Consider the following 20,287-nt stretch of genomic DNA (forward strand, 5'->3'; position numbering starts at 1 on the left):
ATAGAATAATTTGAAAGACTGGTATAAAATATACCCAAGTAAATATTTATCTACCTTTCCATTTTTATATTTTGCCACTTTATTTACACCCACTCTGAATTCATGGAGGATTTTCTGCCTTTCTGCCTTTCTCTGATCTTCTGACCAAAGGATGTCCATGCTTTTATTTTACTCATGTAGTTTTCTGTCTCCAGTGCCCTCCCCATTACTTTATTTTAAGAGGGGCAAGAGAGGACACCTAGAATTTTACCTCATATGTGAAGCCTTCCTAGAATTGTTCACTCTGAACTGATAGTCCCATCTTTGTGCTCTCACACTAAGACTTGATTTAATTGTGATTGGATATATCTTACCTGTACCAGTGGAGTGCAAGTTCCTTGAGGTGAGAGATCATGTCAATTTATTTGTATGTAATTTTCATGGTCAGCATATGGTGTATGCACACACAAAGTGCTCACTGAATTGGATATTGCTACTAAACTACAGTGCATTCCAAATACTAGAAGTACTGTAGCACATCTCCCAAAGGCATTTTGTTTACACATAGAATATTCAGTTATCTGCTGGTGTTTTTTTTCATTTTTCTACCACACATTTCCTATTACAGTCAGCCCTCTGTATTTGCCTTTCCACATCTGTGGATTCAACCAAGAGGAGACTGAAAATATTGGGGTGTGGTGTAATTCCAGAAAGTTTCTTTTTTTTATATACATATATTTTTTATTTTATTTTATTTATTCATTTACGTATTTACTTATTTTGGCTGCGTTGGGTCTTCACTGCTGCTCACGGGCTTTTGTCTAGTTGTGGTGAGTGGGGGCTACTCTTCGTTGAGGTGCGCAGGCTTCTCATTGTGGTGGCTTCTCTTGTTGCGGAGCACGGGTTCTAGATGCGCTGGCTTCAGTAGTTGTAGGATGCAAGCTCAGTAGTTGTGGCTCACGGGCTCTAGAGCACAGGCTCAGTAGTTGTGGCACATGGGCTTAGTTGCTCTCCGCAGCATGTGGGATCTTCCCGGACCAGGGCTCAGTCCCATGTTCCCTGCATTGGCAGGCGGATTCTTAACCACTGTGCCACCAGGGAAGTCCTCCAGAAACTTTCAAAAAATAAAACTTGAACTTGCTCTGCACCAGCAACTATGTACATAGCATTTACACTATACTTACAACTATTTACATAGCATTTACATTGTAACAGCTATTATAAGTCATCTAGAGATGATTTAGAGTGAGTATATAGGAGAATGTGTGTAGTTTATATGCAAATACTACACCATTTTATCTAAGGAACTTGAGCATCTGCAGAGTTTAACATCCTCGGGAACCAATCCAGCAGCTACGTATCTTGCCAATTTGTGTCAGAAAATGTTAAAATGTTGCCTTCTTAGTGGTGAACTAAACTGTAGGGATGTTAACTACTTACTGTGGCAACAGAAGTGAGGGAAACTAAAAGCGACAGATTAATTCCATTGGAGGGATGAGAGGGCTGGATCTCCCAACAGAGGTGACCTGATATAGTCCCCAAGGCCAAGTGCTTCCCCTCTTCTAGTTTAGAAACTTCAGGTTCTTTGTGATCAGAAGACTATCCTGACTCTGCCCAAAAGGATGAGTACAACACTCTACTAACTGAATCAGTCTATGCTGATTTACTCAGCAGATTATGTGGCTCCTTCCTAGACTATTACCCTTGCACCAGAAGATGAGACAATAGAACTTTAACCATTCAAAGCATAACCTGAAAATAAAGATCTTCTCATCAACTGCAGCAAGCCACTTTCAGTTGCTCTTGAATTTATTGGCAATTCGTCTCCAAGGTGACAAGGTTTGAAACTTATACTTCACAGGAATTTGAATTCTATTACTTTCAAGATCAATAACAATTCAGATTTGTGCAGCTGGGTTGGAATTCCCTCTGCCAGAGTGTCTAGAGTGTTGTGAAGACAGGCAATACAATAATGTACCATATCCTTGAGAAAATGCTGAAGGTAACTTAATGGTAAGAGTATATAAAACAGACTAGGCAATTATATTATCTTTCCCTGAAAATTTGTTCTTCCTCTTGCCTTAACAAGACAAAAAAAAATTTCTCTTTCTTGCTCATTTCCAACTATCATTTGGTAATTAAATTTTACATATGTTTTTCATGCCTTTTTCTTAAGTTTTCTGAATTGAAGTTAACTCGAAAGGTTTGGTCCCTTTGCAGTAATTCATATACATATCTTTATGATATGTATATTTGTGTGTATTTACAGAATAATTAAACAAGAATTTTTCAAAATGATATATAATTTTTATATATCAGTAGATTTACATATAGATATAGACATGTAGATAGATCATTTATACTGACAAGGGTTATATGTTATCTAATAAAGAAAAACAAGTTGTGCAGTAAGTATAAATTAATCCCATTCTTGAAAATTATTATATTACATTATATTATATTACATTATATTATATGTATTCATCTATATATACATTTATCTACGAGGAAACAAAGGAATTTTTAACAGTTATATTTTGGAGTGGAATTGAGAGAATTCAGGTAGAGGATCTTTCTTGGAGTTTAATATATATTTACAATTAGTGTAATTACTGATGTAGTTGTATTTTACCTTCCTACTATTGATTCCCATTTGTGTGATTTGGTCTATGTTACCTTTTTTTCTCTTATCTTTTGAATTAATCATATATACATACACATATATATGTGATTATATATGTTCCTTATATATATGTACATATATTTTTAAAACTTCTATTAAATTATTACTTATGCATTTACTTTTCTTTAAGTGATTATGTAAAGGGCTATAACATCAACCATTATTTTATTACTGTCTAATAAAAATCATATTTATATCTTTCCCACTGTTGCTAGAGCGCTGAGATTATCAAATTATATCCACCTTGGCACCTTTATTGCCTTTAGTTTAACATAAGGTTAAACTCATAAGAGCAATATAAATATAGTTTGTGTTTGTTCAGTCAATACTTATTTATATTTGCCTATTTATTTACCATTTTTAGTTTTCTTCATTTTCTCCTATGTACCCATGCTTCCACTGGTATTTCTTGAAAATCCTCTGACTAAAGTCCTTTCTTTATGGGTAAGCTTGCTTCACATTTCCTGTTTTTCTTTATTTGAAAACATCTATTTTTCCTCTTTATTTTCAAATATATTTTTCTCAGTATAGATTGCTAGGTTGGCTGTTATTTGTTTTTAGCACATTAAATATTTCATACCACTGCCTTCCGTATTCCACTGTTTCTACTGAGATGTCAACATCAAATATTTCTTTATTCAGTAATTTTTTTTCTTTGCCTGTATATTTTCAAGATTTTCACTCTGTGTTAGTTTTCAGCAGTTTTATTATTATGTGTAGAAGTAGTGTGTGTGAGTGTATTGATACCGCTTTGAATTTGTCGAGCTTTTTGAATCTGTGTATTACATCTTTGATCAATTTTAGAAAACTGCTCAGCCATTATATTTTCAAATATTGCTTTTTCTCCACTCTCTCACTCTTCACCCAAAAAACTTGAACAGCATGTATGTTAACACATTTGACTGTGTCTCACATGTCTCTTACACTATTTATTCAATCATCTCTTTATGTTGTAGGTTGAGTATTTACTTCTGAACTTCAATATCAATTTCATTTGTAGGTCTGCTTTTGTTGTCCATTTTTCTCATTATTAGCCATATTTTATTATCTCTTTTATTAATTTTTAGAAAGAGTCAGTCTACATCAAGTTTATCCCTATTTTCTCTGCATGGTTCTTTCAGGTCTAGGAGCTTCTTTTCTCTCAGTCCTGTTATTATATGTCTGAGCCATTCTTGGGATCCCAAGTTAGCCCTTGAGCTTTTTAGCCCATGCAATTTTAAATTTTATAAATATCTCTAAGGAAGACAGTACTTAAGATTGAGACAGGATCTCTCCCCATGTGTATCTACTTTCCCCTAAGAATGGAGGAGCCTGCAAGATAGTGAACTTTCTTATTGTTAAGCTTTTGGCTTAGTTTCCCAGCCTTGTATGCAGCTCTGCAGCTCAGAATTAACTTCAAATTTGAGGCCACTGAAAGATTCACATGTCATTCTAGTCCCAAGTTTCTGCAAAATGCATTGCTGGATTATCTTTCTCCTTGTGAAATGTATCTGTTTGGGACAAGCTTGATCCTCAGTCCACATGCAGAACCAGCAAATGTCCCAAGGAAAGCAAAACAGCCGGCCATCCTCAATTCATCTCAAAGCAGTTTTCTTTTCTCTGAATTGTAGCTCATCTAGGCCTTATTGCCTACAAACGCCTCTGATACCTTTAAAAATATGATTTTGTAATTTATCTGGCTTTACTATTTGCTGTAACAGTAGCATTACCCTGCCACAAACTACTGTATCTTACCTGGAAATGTTCCTGTTGAGTTTTTGGACTAATATGTAGATAAAAATTATATAGCTCATTGGTATCTCTGTAGAAAGTTCTAGATAGGACTTGATTTTCAGGCTAGGTTAGGATTAGATTACCTTAATCCTCTCAGAAATTAAATGCTTCAGATTTATTTTTAGTGACAGCTCGTTTATCTCCAGTTTAGCATTACTTCTTGGATTATAGTATTTTGGATTCTAGTAGAAAACCCTGGATTAAAGTTTACCAGAGCCTCTATAACATGACAGCCTCTAATTTTTATTCTATCTGTCTCGTGGTATGATGAAAGTCTACTTTGGACCCTCAGATGGTCAGCATCAGATTTCTGCTTAGCTTCTCATCTCAGGAACATTTTTTTTTTTTAAGTAAGTTGGAAAAATACTTCAATAGGAAAAGTGTTTCCAAATGTCTGACTCATTTTGCTTAGCTTCCTTACTCTCTGGGAATGATAATTACAATATGTCTTTGCTGTTCTTCTGTGCCATCAAACTTATTTTATCTTAATTTTTTCCCAGCTTGGCTGGTTGCTCTCAGTGAATGAATTTGTCCAACACAAATTATTGTGCTGCTTTCAAATTGATTATCATGTATTTTAATTCAATTTCTACTTTCAACCACACAATACATTATAAATAAAGTCAATGTGTATTTTTTACCTTATTCTACACATTTATATTTTCTCTTTTATTCCCATTCCTTCTATTCAACAATGTGTTTCATTTTTTCCTTAAAAAAGCCTCTAAAATTTCCTTTAGCTTAATCATACTGTTAACTAATTCTTTGCAAATGAAACAGTATACACATACAATTCTCTGCAATTATTCAGAACAACCCATTGGAAAAAATGACTGAGGCTAAATTTAGCCGAAAATTATGTTTTTAAACAATAGAACAAAATACTAATTGTTTTGTTTATACATGATGTCCAACATTTATAATTATTAATCTGTAAAATTATTACATCTTAGGATAATGGAAATAAACCTATAATTCATTTGATTAAAGAGATTTCTAGAAATCTTTGAAACATGATTATGTGATTCCTTTGTCTCAAACAGGAAAACAAAATACTTAAAGGATGTAAAACTAAAAACAGATTGATTTAGTTGAAAAAAAAAAAAACCTTGAATTATAAGCATAGTGTATTTTACAATATATATTATTTTTGAAATTCATTTTAGAAGCCAGCATCATTATTCATGAGAGAGAAATCACTTCAAAGTTTGTTCCACAAGGAGGAGTTCTGATCCTTCTCATTAACCTTCTTTTTCCTCTCCCCCAATCTCAGTCCTTATACATTTTAACGTATCTCTGGTGTTATTGACGTACATTAGTCTTCAAACTGAAATGTCATAAGCCATAAATTCTCCTCAATTCACATTAAAGTAAGTGGTTATCTCTGGGCAGCAGAATTGTTAAGAGATATAAAGAAATGGAATTTGTGTTTACTATATGCATTTTTAAATAACTGAATCAATAAAACAAATGTATAATATTTATATAGGATATAAAAAAATTAAATTAAGTTGTCAAAATTCCTCTTTAACCTAGTAGTTTTCTGGAAACTTTCATGATTTCTATAAGTAGAATTAATTGACACTCTTATGCTTTACCAAGTGGATCACATCCATATCCTTGAAGCTATGTGCATAACTCATTGCCCTCTAAATCAGGCATGTATTTTTTTATATTAACAGCACCTGAACTTGTCTGAATTGACAAGTTATTTGTTACTGACATTATAAGAAAAGCTTAGAAACCACAAAACACAAGAGAAGAAAAAAGGATTCTATTGATAAATGTAAAGTTTATGTTATGTGAATTATACCACAGTTTAAAAAAAATATTTTTGTGGCTTTTAAATGTGGATGACAACTTGGGAGCTATATTTAGAACTCTCTCTCTCTCTCTCTCTGTGTGTGTATATATATATATATATATATATATATATATATATATACACAGAGAGAGAGAGAGAGAGAGAGAGAATTTTCTCCTTTGAAGGAGATATAGTGGTTTGCCTGGTTATTCTGTTTTAATGATTATTGCATTTAAAAAAAAATAAATTTGATAATTTCACAGTGTATATCTTTATTTCACTTATTATTTGGTTAGCTCTTTTAAAATATAGACTAATAGACACATCAGTGAAATTTCCTTTAGTGTATCTATGACTATTGTCTCTGTCTCTTTTATACCTGAGTTTTGGTTCTGTGTTTCAACCATTCATATCTACATTCTTCTCTAAGAACATTTTATTTCTTTTTCTCTCATTTTGATTTGGATGTGATTTCCCAAACCTATTGTTGAAATCATTGGTTTCACTTTCTCTAGTTTTTATCCTACTCTATCTGGCTTCTATTGCCATTTTAAATTCTTCAATGACATAATTTTTTTCACCCTACCATATTTCCATATTTCCATATTTCCTCCAATGTCCTGTGCTCTCAGACTGTAATTTTATGCAAACAAATAAGTACTGTGAGAATATCTAAACAATTTATGTTCACTTGGGAATATGTGTGTGTGTGTGTGTATATATATATATATATAATTTTCACATATAAATATTTGTTTATTTATATTTTTGTTTCAGAATATATATTTTAAATGTTTATCTTCATGTTTTCATATTCTTATGGGTGGCACATGTATCCAAGCCATCTGTTAAGTGTGAAAAATTATATGAGTATTTTTACCATTTCCTACTTATGTGTGCAAAATTCTCCTGTCAAAATGTAAATTGAGATAATGAATGATGTATGGATATCTATTATTTTACCTACCCTTTCTTTTCTTTTCTTTTCTTTTGACAGTAGCAGTGTGATGGTATATGAGGAATATTGTTGAAATTCTTAACATGTGCAGTCAGAAAACTTGATTTCTGACATATTGTTTTGTCTCTCTCATCTTTGTTTAAGTGTCTTATAACAGTAACCTGAAGTCCATCCAGCTCTGTTGAGTTCAGGAAGTAAACTGAATTAATTGGTGTTTACCCATTCTAAACTGCTCCACAGATTTATAATAAATCAAACATACTGGAAAGCAATCAGCTTAAAGGCCTATAACCCACACAAAAGTTTTTGTATTTGTCAGGCCAAGTAAATTTCTTTCATCCAAGGTTTTCAGGACATTTTGTGATAAAATCAACGGGTGAGCTCTCAGCTCACCTATCAGTTTCCCTACCTTTCAATACTTACCAGTCCCAATTAGGGGATTCCTTCTATATTAGCATGATATTATAACTATAGTGAAACAAGATTTAAAAAATAATATTGAATAATCATGGAATTTATTTTCTTACCCAGGAAAATCAGGCTTTTAATGGTATCTCTTTGAAGCAGAGAAAAGTGTTCTACATATAGTGGTTCACATCAACCAAATAAAGTACTGATGTCTCTAGCCTTTGCTTCCCAAAATGGAATAGTAGGGTTTTCAAAATATGTCCCCACTTACTTGCCACTATTCTAAATAAAAGGAAACACATAAGCCAACTTTTGGTATTCTCCAATTGGACTATATCTGTTAGGCATCTCTTGAAGCCCATAGGATATGATGAGACTGCAGTGGGTTGAACAGTGCCACCCCCCCACTAAATTAATGTCTGCCTGGATCCTCAGAATGTGACCTTATTTGTAAATAGGGTCTTTGTGGATATAATTAGGGTAAGAATCCATATAAGACCATACAGAATTAGAGTAGGTCCTAAATCCAATGAGAATGTCCTCATAAGAGACAGAAAAGGGAGAAGAAATCCATGTGAAAATTCATATGAAGACTGAGGCAAAGATTGGCTCCAAGATAAGGAACACCTTGAACCATCAGAAGCTGAAAGAGGCAAGGAAGTATTCTCTCCCACAGCCCTCCAAGGGAGTATAACTCTACTGACACCTACAGTTTGAACTTAGAGCTTCCAGAACTAAGAGGGAATAAATGCCCATTGCTTTAAGCCAACAAGTGAGTGATAACTTCTTACGTGCATCCCTAGGAAACTAATATAATGCCCTGATCTAAAATTTGCTATTTTGGTCATTTCTGTATCTTTCTGAGAAGAGTTTGTAAGCTCGTTCTTCTACTACCAATCTTTCTCAAGGACTCTCTTTTAATTTTTAAAGGTAATTAACTTAAGGTCCTGTTTTCAAGCCTTAAAATCAATTTAAAAACTCATAAGAAACTTGGTTTAATTTTTTGAAAAAAAGTTTAATTTTGGTTGTGTGGATGGGGTTTGATGTATACTATGTAAGTCAGTGATTCCAATCTTCTGTTTGTAAGCGCAAACGCACTTCTACCAGTAAAAATATTCATTTCATATCATGATTTTTCAGCTCTGTTTAGAAGTCTTAGTAAGACAGAGATAGGCTACTAAGATGGATATTGTAAATAAATAAAATACCAACAGTCATTTTTTATGTTCTGCCAGGAGGACTTTGTTCTCCCTTATTTGTTAATCACTTGTCTGTAATGAAGTTAAGTTCCCTACTTGGAATGTAATGTTAAGTTCTGAATTCAAATTTTAAAGAAACAGAAAAAAGAAGGATTGAAGGCCCTGCAAGCATGGTGTCATCTGTAGGGCGCGGTCAGCTAACTGCTACGCAGCAGGAAGCTGAACTGACCGCGCCCTACAGTCATCGAAGGGGAGGAAGGACATGCCCCAGCTGGGGGGCTACAGCCCTATCGACTACAAGCGGAACCTTCCGCGTCGGGGGCTGTCGGGCTACAGCATGGTCGCCATGGGCATCGGGACCTTGCTCTTTGTGTACTGGAGCATGATGAAGTGGAACTGCGAACGCAGGCGCCTGCAGATCCAGGAGTTCGAGGCCCGCATTGCGCTGATGCCTCTGTTGCAGGCAGAGAAGGACCGGAAGCTTCTCCAGATACTTCGGGAGAACTTGGAGGAGGAGGCGATCATCGTGAAGGGCGTGCCAGATGGGAAAGGTAGGTGAGTCCGTGTTACACACAACGTGCTGGGTGACCCCCATGCTGGGCAAGCTCTACGGGCTGCGCATGTGCACAAACGAGGAGGTTCTCAATGCCACCTCCGGCTTCAAGCAGTACACCTAGGGGCCTGTGCCCCTCAGACCACTGGACCCCTACTGCCTCCCCACCAGGAGAGAACAAACGCTCTGGAGACTTAAAAAAAAAAAAAAAAAAAAAAAGATAGAAGGACTCAAAGTCATTTTACATGATGGAAGAAATGGGATATATGTACCTGTGTACATGCTGACTTTGTAAAACAGCTTAACCTCCTTCTGTTTGGCCTTCAGATATAATGAGATGATTAGGAAGTAGACGATTCAGAAAAAAATAATAATTGACATAAAGTTAATAAAAAGGATTTTCTAATGGACCGAATTTCCTGAAAATGGAAGGCACTAGGAATTGCAGTGGGGAATCTGTTACTAGATTAATAGTTTTCTAACAGTGAGTGCCTGGAATTCCATTCTGTGGCTTAAAACATGGCAAATGTATATCTACTAACAGGTTGTAGATGTGTCTGACTGTAACCTCAAGAAATAAAGGAAAATAATAGAAGCAAAGAATAAAATGTATGTAGTGCTTGGATTATAGAAAACCTTGAATGCAAGATTAAGTGTTTCTGATTTTTCTCTAAACAATGGGGCTGGGATGTGATACTAGGAGTACTTCTTGAAGTTTTTGCATAATTATGCAATCAAAATACATTACAATAAAATGAACATGATGATAAAATTAAAGATAGTGTGAAACAAACTCCAACTTTCTTACATTTAAAAGTGTGTTTTTGTTTTTTTTTTTACATATTTGGTTTTAACAGATACTTTTATTCCCTAAAACTTTGCTGTAGAACATTCTCTCAAGAACTGAAAGAAATGGACATGAAGTCAAGAAATACATCAGGGTTAAGAAATAGAGACATGGAAGGAGAATAATAAACAGGCAAACTAAAATATATAGAAATGCAATCAAATACACTAAGAAAAATGTCCACAGGAATTCAGTAGAATCTCATTTTCTTGATTCACATATTCTATTGCTAATCCTTTGAAGCATCAAGGGTTGGGAATTTCTATTTCTCAGGGTAATTATAAATTTCCCTAGAAGTCTACAGAAAATCATATGAGCACAGAGAAGTAACAATAAAATACTACACAGGGCTGAATGTGATGGCTTAGTTACTGAGTTTACTACTAGATGCTACTTTTAATTCATAACAGTGAGAAAATTGGCTCATATGTTATAGCATAGTTACTGGGAGGAAAAAAGGGGCTTAGACACAATTTTCTATGCCTTTTGAAGCTGACTTTAGCTGGGTTGTATGATTAGTTTTGCCTGGGGGTTAGAGAACTGTTGAACATTCTGTCAGTGCTAGGGCTCATTTGGCTTTCTCTCTAAGATATTGGTCAATTTCAGCTTATCTGGCAAAGACTAAGGTTGCAATTTATTTTATTTTATTTCTTAAATATTACTTGAAACTTTTCTTTTTTCCATTCTAAGATCAACCAAGAAGTTTTACACAAAATGGAAAAACACAATGGTCTCTCCCTGTGGTGACTTCTTGGTATTTTAACAAAGGCCGGTTGAGCAGCAGGGAGGCACGTTAAAGACAGCACTTTCCTGGCAGGTTTGTAAATACATGAGAAAACAGGCAATGCTCATGCTTTTAATACTCAAGAATAATTTATAAGTTAATTGTACTAACTCTGAAAATTGTATTTATTCAACATTACTGTGTCACAAGAACTATATTATTTAGGTGCTAGAAACGAATTTCACAGCCTAACCTCAAAGAGCTTACAGTTGACAAAAAAAAAAAAATGTAGACATATAAATATAAATCTCTATATAAAGATGGTATAATAATTTCACAAAGGGTATGTCACATCCAGTAAGTGTTGGGATCATAGACGGATTCAATGAGGAAGTGATATTTGAACTAAATTTTGATGAAAGACATTAAGGAAATAGAGGGAAGGACATTCCAATAAAGAGGAAAACATACATTAACACACATAGGCAGGAATGCCCAGACTGGCATTAGGAAAAGAAATTAGGAAAGTTAGATTGTCTGGAAAGTAGGATCCATAGTAATAGAAAATATTACCTCAACTTGCAGCCTGGATTAAGCCATGACATTATGTTAATAAGTATTTCATTACCACTGTAGTAAACTTTTAGAAAGGAATTCATGAGTCAACTCAAGATTTGCTTCTCTAAAGAAGACTAAGCTCTCCAGCCTGCATACCTAATGTCCATTTCTGATTTCTCATATCTCTCATAGTTGCTATTTGGCCCTTTTGCAATCAACATTTCTCCTGATATTCACATAATTCAACCTCATTTCCTCATAGCATCTGAAATCCTTCAGCATAGGGATATCTTCTTTCAAAACTTTCAAATATTCATCACAGCATTTGTCACAAAATACTTAGTAACTCATCCCTAATGATGGGATTTGAACAACTAAACAAGTTTGCTTACTTCAGTAATTTAAACCTCAGCATGCATTAATATGTGCTAGGTAAAGAGAATGTACTTTCACATTACATTTTGATGTGCACTTTTTATCGCTGAATACTTTCTGAAAGGTGATATGCACCACTGCTTGCTTATCGTGAAATCCCACATGTCATAACAGAAAGCCAGATAATAAACATTTATCAAGAGACATGCAAGTAAATTGCTTAACATAGTATTGGGGCATAGAAATCCATTAAATAAATGTTGCCTAGGATTATGATTATTAATAGTGATCGTGGTAGACACAGTAGCAGTAGGAATAGTAACAGTGGAGGTGGTAATTCAAAGATATTTGAAGAGGTAAAGAGTCAATATAAATAAAGTCAACAAATAAATAAATAACGTCAACAAAATATGGATCATATTATAATAAATACATTACTATATTTTATGAAATTTTAACTTTTAATAAATGTTTGAAACATATTAACAAATGCTGCATTAAAAATAAACCAGAAATATTTCATTTTGACTTGTATTTAAACTAATTTTTGTAAATCTTTTGTTTTATGCAAAAAAAAAGTAACACTTTTTATATGGCACTCTTTTTTGGATCATCATGGCCAATGAAAGGTATGTTCAAAATTTTGTAGTCACAGAATAAAACTATTTTTTCACAGCATCTATAATAAAAATTTACAACAAAATTTTTATTCAGCAACACAATATGGTGCAGTTTTATGTTTCCTCTTATTATTGTCAAAATGTATGGTTTATTCCAAATGATATTTAAATCTCCTTATTAATAATCCTTATTGTCTGCATAGAACATACATTTTTTATACCTCACACAGAGAAAATTTTTAGTGTTAAACAGAAAGTCTATAGGAATTTTCTGAATGAACTCAATGTTAAATTTAAAATATGTATATATTACACAAGGAAAATTATAGCTGAAAATGGACCATTTTCATAGCTTTCCAACAAAAAAAGCTAAATGGTTTAAACCTGTATCTCAAAGAAGCAATCCACTGATCATCACTTCTCTAAAGCAAGAGAGAAATCTATGTTGAACACTATTTGAAAAGCCGTTAAGGACTAATTACAGAGAATTAAATCATGTCTTTTTTTTTTTTAAATCCATTTTAGTAGCTGAAGTAGTTTTCAGGAGTTACTAAATTTTAAAAACCTGTGGGGACAACTAACCGCTGAACAATCATCGATAGGAAGACACTGGAATTCACCAAAAAAGATACCCCACATCCAAAGACCAAGGAGAAGCTGAATTAGATGGTAGGAGGGGCACATTCACAATAAAATCAAATTCCATAACCACTGGGTGGGTGATTCACAGATTGGAAAACAAGTATACCACAGAAGTCCACCCACTGGAGTGAAGGTTCTGAGCCCCACGTCAGGCTTCCCAACCTGAGGGTCCGGCAATGGGAGGAGGAACTCCCAGAGAATCAGACTTTGAAGGCTAGTGTGATTTGATTGCAGGACTTTGACAGGACTGGGGGAAACAGAGACTCAACTCTTGGAGGGCACACACAAAGTAGTGTGAGCAAGAGGACTCAGGGGAAGGAGCAGTGACCCCATAGGAGACTGAACCGCACCTGCTTGCTAGTGTTGGAGGATCTCCTGCAGAGGTGAGGGGCAGCTGTGGCTCACCATGGGGACAAGGATACTGGCAGCAGAAGTACTCCTTGGCGTGAGCCTTCCTGGAGTCTGCCATTGGCCCCACCAAAGAACCTGTAGCCTCCAGTGCTGGGTTGCTTCAGGCCAAACAACCAAAAAGGAGGGAACTCAGCCCCACCCATCAGCAGACAGCGGATTAAAGTTTTACTGAGCTCTGCCCACCAGAGCAACAGCCAGCTCTACCCACCACCAGTACCTCCCATCAGGAAGCTTCCACAAGCATCTTAGATAGCCTCATCCACCAGAGGGCAGACAGCAGAAGCAAGAAGAACTACAATCCTGCAGCCTGTGGAATGAAAACCACATTCACAGAAAGACAGACAAAAGGAAAAGGCAGAGGACTATGTACCAGATGAAGGAACAAGATAAAACCCCAGAAAAACAACTCCATGAAGTAGAGATAGGCAACCTTCCAGGAAAAGAATTCAGAATAATGATAGTGAAGATGACCCAGGACCTCGGTAAAAGAATGGAGGCAAAGATCGAGAAGATGCAAGAAATGTTTAACAAAGATCTAGAAGAATTAAAGAACAAACAAATAGAGATGAACAATGCAATAACTGAAATCAAAAATAACCAAGAGATTACTGGAGAAATCAAAGAAGAAATCAAAAAATACCTAGAGACAAATGACAACGAAAACACAATGATCCAAACCTATGGGATGCAGCAAAAGCAGTTCTAAGAGGGAAGTGTATAGCAATACAATCCTACCTTAAGAAACAAGAAAAATCTCAAATAAACAATCTACCCTTACACTTAAAGGAACTAGAAAATGAAGAACAAACAAAACCCAAAGATAGTAGAAGGAAAGAAATCATAAAGATCAGAGCAGAAATAAATGAAATAGAAACAAAGAAAACAATAGCAAAGATCAAAAAAACTAAAAGCTGCTTCTTGAGAAGATAAACAAGATTGTAAACCTTTAGCCAGATGTATCAAGAAAAAGAGGAAGAGGACTCAAATCAATAAAATTATAAATGAATAAAGGAGAAGTTACGATGGACACCACAGAAATACAAAGCATCATAAGAGACTACTACAAGCAACTCTATGCCAATAAAATGGACAACCTGGAAGAAATGGACAAATTCTTAGAAAGGTATAACCTTCCAAGACTGAACCAGGAAGAAATAGAAAATATGAACAGACCAATCGCAAGCGCTGAAATTGAAACTGTGATTAAAAATCTTACAACAAGCAAAACTCCAGGACCAGATGGCTTCAAACATTCTATCAAGCATTTATAAAAGAGCTAACACCCATCCTTCTCAAACTCTTCCAAAAAATTTCAGAGGAAGGAACACTCCCAAACTCATTCTATGAGGCCACCATCACCCTGATATCAAAACCAGACAAAGATACTACAAAAAAAGAAAACTACAGACCAATATCACTGATGAATATGGATGCAAAAATCCTCAACAAAATACTAGCAAACAGAATCCAACAACACATTAAAAGGATCATACACCATGATCAAGTGGAATTTATCCCAGGGATGGAAGGATTCTTCACTACATGCAGTCAGTCAATGTGATACACCATACTAACAAACTGAAGAATAAAACCCATATGATCATCTCAATAGATGCAGAAAAACTTCGACAAAATTCAGCACCAATTTATGATAAAAACTCTCCAGAAAGTGGGCATAGATGGAACCTACCTCAACATATTAAAGGCCATATACAACAAACCCACAGCAAACATCATTCTCAACGGTGAAAAATTGAAAGCATTTCCTCTAAGATCAGGAACAAGGATGTCCACTGTCACCACTATTATTCAACATAGTTTTGGAAGTCCTAGCCATGGCAATCAGAGAAGGAAAAGAAATAAAAGGAATGCAAATTGGAAAAGAAGAAGCAAAACTGTCACTGTTTGAAGATGACATGATACTATACATAGAAAATCCTAAGGATGCCACCAGAAAAGTATTAGAGCTTATCAATCAATTTGGTAAATTTGCAGGATACAAAATTAATGCACAGAAATCTCTTGCATTCGTATACATCAACAACGAAAGTTCAGAAAGAGAAATTAAGGAAACAATCCCATTCACCTCTGCAACAAAAAGAATAAAATACCTAGGAGTAAACCTATCTAACGTGGTAAAAGACCTGTACTCAGAAAACTATAAGACCCTGATGAAAGAAATCAAAGATGACACAAACAGATGGAGAGATATACCATGTTCTTAGATTGGAAGAATCAATATTGTGAAAATGGCTATACTACCCAAAGCAATCTACAGATTCAATGCAATACCAGTCAAATTACCAATGGCACTTTTTACAGAACTAGAGCAAAAAATCTTAAAATTTGTATGGAGTACAAAAGACCCGAAATAGTCAAAGCAATCTTGAGGGGAAAAAATGGAGCTGGAGGAATCAGACTCCCAGATGTCAGACTATACTACAAAGCTACAGTAATTAAGACAGTATGGTACTCGCACAGCAACAGAAATATAGATCAATGGAACAGGATAGAAAGCCCAGAGATAAACCCATGCACCTATGGTCAACTAATCTATGACAAAGGAGACAAGGATACACAATGGAGAAAAGACAGTCTCTTCAAAAAGTGGTGCTGGGAAAACTGGACAGCTACTTGTAAAAGAATGAAATTAGGACACTCCCTAACACCATACACAAAAAGAAACTCCAAATGGATTAAAGACCTAAATTTAAGACCAGATAGTTTCAAACTCTTAGGGGAAAACATAGGAAGAACACTCTTGGACATAAACCACAGCAAGACCTTTTTTGACCCACCTCCTAGAGTAATGGAACTAAAAACAAAAATAACCAAATGGGACCTAATGAAACTTAAAATCTTTGCACAGCAAAGGAAATTACAAACAAGACAAAAAACAACCCTCAGAATGGGAGAAAATATTTGCAAATGAAGCAACTGACAAAGAATTAATCTCCAAAATATATAAACAGCTCATGCAGCTCAATATTAAAAAAAACAAGCAACCCTATCAAAAAATGGCCAGAGGACCTAAATAGACATTTCTCCAAAGAAGATATACAGATTGTCAACAAACACATGAAAACATGCTCAACATCTCTAATTATTAGAGAAATACAAATCAAAACTACAATGGGGTATCACCTCACACCAGTCAGAATGGCCATCATCAAAAAATCTACGAACAATAAATGCCAGAGAGGGTGTGGAGAAAAGGGAACCCTCTTGCACTGTTGGTGGGAATGTAAATTGATACAGCCACTATGGGGAACAGTATGGAGGTCCCTCCAGAAACTAAACATAGAATTACCATATGACCCAGCAATCCCACTCCTGGGCATATACCCAAAGAAAACCATAATTCAAAAAGACACATGCACCCCACTGTTCATTGCAGCACTATTTACAATAGCCAGGTCATGGAAGCAACCTAAATACCCACTGACAGATGAAGGGATAAAGAAGATGTGGTACATACATATAACAGAATGTTAATCAGCCATAAAAAAGAACAAAACTGGGTCATTTGTAGAGATGTTGACAGACCTAGAGACTGTCATACAGAGTGAAGTAAGTCAGAAAGAGAAAAACAAATACCGTATGTTAATGAATATATGTGGAATCTAGAAACATGGTACAGATGAACCGGTTTGCAAGGCAGAAATTGAGACACAGATGTAGAGAACAAACATATGGACACCAAGGGGGGAAAGCGGGGTGGGGTGGGGTGGGATGAATTGGGAGATTGAGATTGACATATATACACTAATACGTATAAAATAGATAACTAATAAGAACCTGATGTGTTAAAAAAAAATCAGATCAGTATTTGCCTTAAAAATGATGGAAATGTTCAAAATTTTGTTTGTGGTGGTGCTTACACAAGTATATACAAATGCCAAAATTCATCAACCTGAAAACTTAAGATAGCTGCATTTTATTTCATGAAATTTATACCTTAATAAAGTTGATTTTTATGAAAGGAAAAAAACTTGTGAGATAGATCAGGATAAAATCAGGGAAGAAAATAATTTCACAGTGCATACAACTTGTATAACGCCAAGCCCCATCTGTAATTATTTATAATGCCAAGTTCCTTTATCAAATGTGATTTTCCCTTAATGTTCTGAGAAAACGTTTTAAAAAGTCACTAAAGGAAAGAATTTTCAACTAGGTTCTCTAATACTACTACTACTAATAAATCTAGTAAAATAATTGGATACAATTTCTTCAGGCATACACTTTTGTTTGTGTGTTTGTGTGACAAATGCGTGAAATTTAGATGTCTGCCAAGAAGAGCAATGCAGCAACTACTTCCTCATCTCAGCTGGAGCCATAACTCTAAGGTACTTGAGAGGTACAGAGATGAAAGAAGCAATCCTTAGGAAGAGCCTTATGATAAACTATCTTTAGTCTCAAAACTCCTTTTGTAGCTACCTTTGCAAACTTATATGGGTTCATCTGATGCATTTTTGTTGTGCTTCTACTCTGGGCTAAATACTATGCTTGATTCTTTGGATAAAGTGAAAACAGAATAAAGATCATCCTTTCCAAAAGCCCATAAACCAGTTCAGGACATGGTTTTCAAATTGTTTGTGAGCACCAGACTGAAAAGTGTAATAACATGGCTTCCATCCAGGGTCTAGGCCAATTACAGAGCCAGTAGCTGGGAAGATGTATAAAAACTGTCATGTTACTTAATTGCTATTACAAACTTTATGTTATTTTTTAATTGATTTTTAATTGAAACATCAACTTCCTTTGAATTCGGATCAGAAGCACAGTGAAATTATTTTTCCTAAACACCTTGGTACTCAGTCAGTCTACAAAGAAAACAGAAAGAATAAAGCTGATGTCTTTTCTCTCTGGAGACATCTGCCTGCACATTTGAGGTTCTTTACTCCTTTTTTTACTTCTAGCTTTCACTTTCCATTATAGATTATCTTCAGGGCATGTTAAATAAAGGAATGAAGGTTCATTACATTATCCTCCAAATCTACACTGTTCTTATTTACTCAAATGAGAGCAATGTTGAGAGAAGAGGTCTTTGGCCCATTTTACAGGGTTGCTTATATACCGCACCAATGGGGTTTTGTTCTCTCAAAAATATTCTGAGATATTCACTTAAAATTGTGGCATTCCCTTAAAATTCCTTTCCACAAAATCCTCTAGTATTGTGAGTTTGGGGTTTCCAAGTTCACCTAATTTTGAGGATAACTGTCACAATTTAAAGGTACTTTTAAAAATGAAGATTTTTACTCTTGCTGAGAACAGTTTTAGATAGAAGCTTACTTGCATGCAAATTAAACTTTCTGATTCTAGTCTTCGGAATATTATGGCGACCAGAAATATTCAATATCATTCCTTTGAAACTCTAGCTTTCTTTTTTTTTTTTTTTTTGCTGTACGCGGGCCTCTCACTGTTGTGGCCTCTCCCGTTGTGGAGCACAAGCTCCGGACGCGCAGGCTCAGTGGCCATGGCTCACGGGCCCAGCTGCTCCGCGGCATGTGGGATCTTCCCGGACAGGGGCACGAACCCATGTCCCCTGCATCGGCAGGCAGACTCTCAACCATTGCGCCACCAGGGAAGCCCGAAACTGTAGCTTTTTAAAAAGAAACTTAAGCAGCCTCTTTTTTTTTTTTCAATTCATTAATTAATTTATTTATTTTTGGCTGTGTTCGGTCTTTGTTGCTGTGCGCAGGCTGTCTCTAGTTGTGGCAAGTGGGGGCTACTCTTCATTGCGGTGCACAGGTTTCTCATTGCAGTGTCTTCTCTTGTTGTGGAGCACAGGCTCTAGGTGTGCAAGCTTCAGTAGGTGTGGCACGCAGGGTCAGTAGTTGTGGTGCACGGGCTTAGTTGCTCCACGGCATGTGGGATCCTCCCGGACCAGGGCTCGAACCCGTGTCCCTTGCATTGGCAGGCGTATTCTTAACCACTGCGCCACCAGGGAAGTCCCTAAGCAGCCTCTTATATAACATTTTTTCTTTATGTCACTTTGTTATGTATAATATAGATATCTATAGTAGTGAATTTTCAAATTTTCCACTTAATTGTAAAAATAACTCCTTTTTATTTTACTTATACCTTCCATCCATATGACAGCTGACACAGCAGGTAAGTTATGGTTTCAAGTTATTTTTGCCTATATACTAATGCTCATTCTAGTGCATCTCAGAAATGTCCTGTTTTCCTTATTTCTTTTAAGCCTTTAAATACATAAAATCTCTGCAAAGAACACTCTCTTAATGAATACATCTGTCTGCCATTAAGAGCATGAAATGCATCCCCACAGCTGACACTGATACTTCAAATAGCCAAGGGGTATGAAGAACCGTAAGCTGTCAGGGGAGAAAAGGGGATGATGTTGACAAAACTACTAGATGCCCCTCGTAGAGCTCAAGAAGGTCAAGTGTTGAGCTGTGGAGCTCGCTTCGTGCTGATTCCTTTTTATGAACTACAGTAGTACTTCACTTTGTATACAGGGTCCCCATTTTTATGCAAATAAATGTGTACCATCTGCTTTGTTTACTCCTAGACACAAAGGAAGAGGTTTTACTCTCTCACTCAACATACCCAAAGATGCTCAAACAGCTAGGCTGGTCAATAACCTCAAGTGTGGATTTAAATAATTTATGTCACACACACAGCTCAATCTGAATCATGATATCATTGGATATACAAGAGATAAATGCTTTTTGCTTTTCTCAGGTCTCATTAGACTGTGATTCCTTGGTCGATGGCCGGAATGGCTGA

At 35.6% G+C, this 20,287-nt stretch overlaps 1 protein-coding gene across 1 annotated transcript in view; it reads left to right on the top strand.

Annotated features, from left to right (window-relative positions):
* The window catches only part of LOC101327249 (NADH dehydrogenase [ubiquinone] 1 alpha subcomplex subunit 13), a 55,948-nt gene extending 46,467 nt beyond the window's left edge, over positions 1–9,481 (top strand). Inside the window, 2 exon segments of the mRNA XM_019947821.2 lie at positions 9,046–9,348; positions 9,350–9,481. Of these exon segments, the coding sequence (XP_019803380.2) occupies positions 9,046–9,348; positions 9,350–9,481 (435 nt within the window).
* Positions 9,482–20,287: the final 10,806 nt, after the last annotated feature.

Source organism: Tursiops truncatus, chromosome 8, assembly GCF_011762595.2.
Source record: "Tursiops truncatus isolate mTurTru1 chromosome 8, mTurTru1.mat.Y, whole genome shotgun sequence".
NCBI classification, from domain to species: domain Eukaryota; kingdom Metazoa; phylum Chordata; class Mammalia; order Artiodactyla; family Delphinidae; genus Tursiops; species Tursiops truncatus.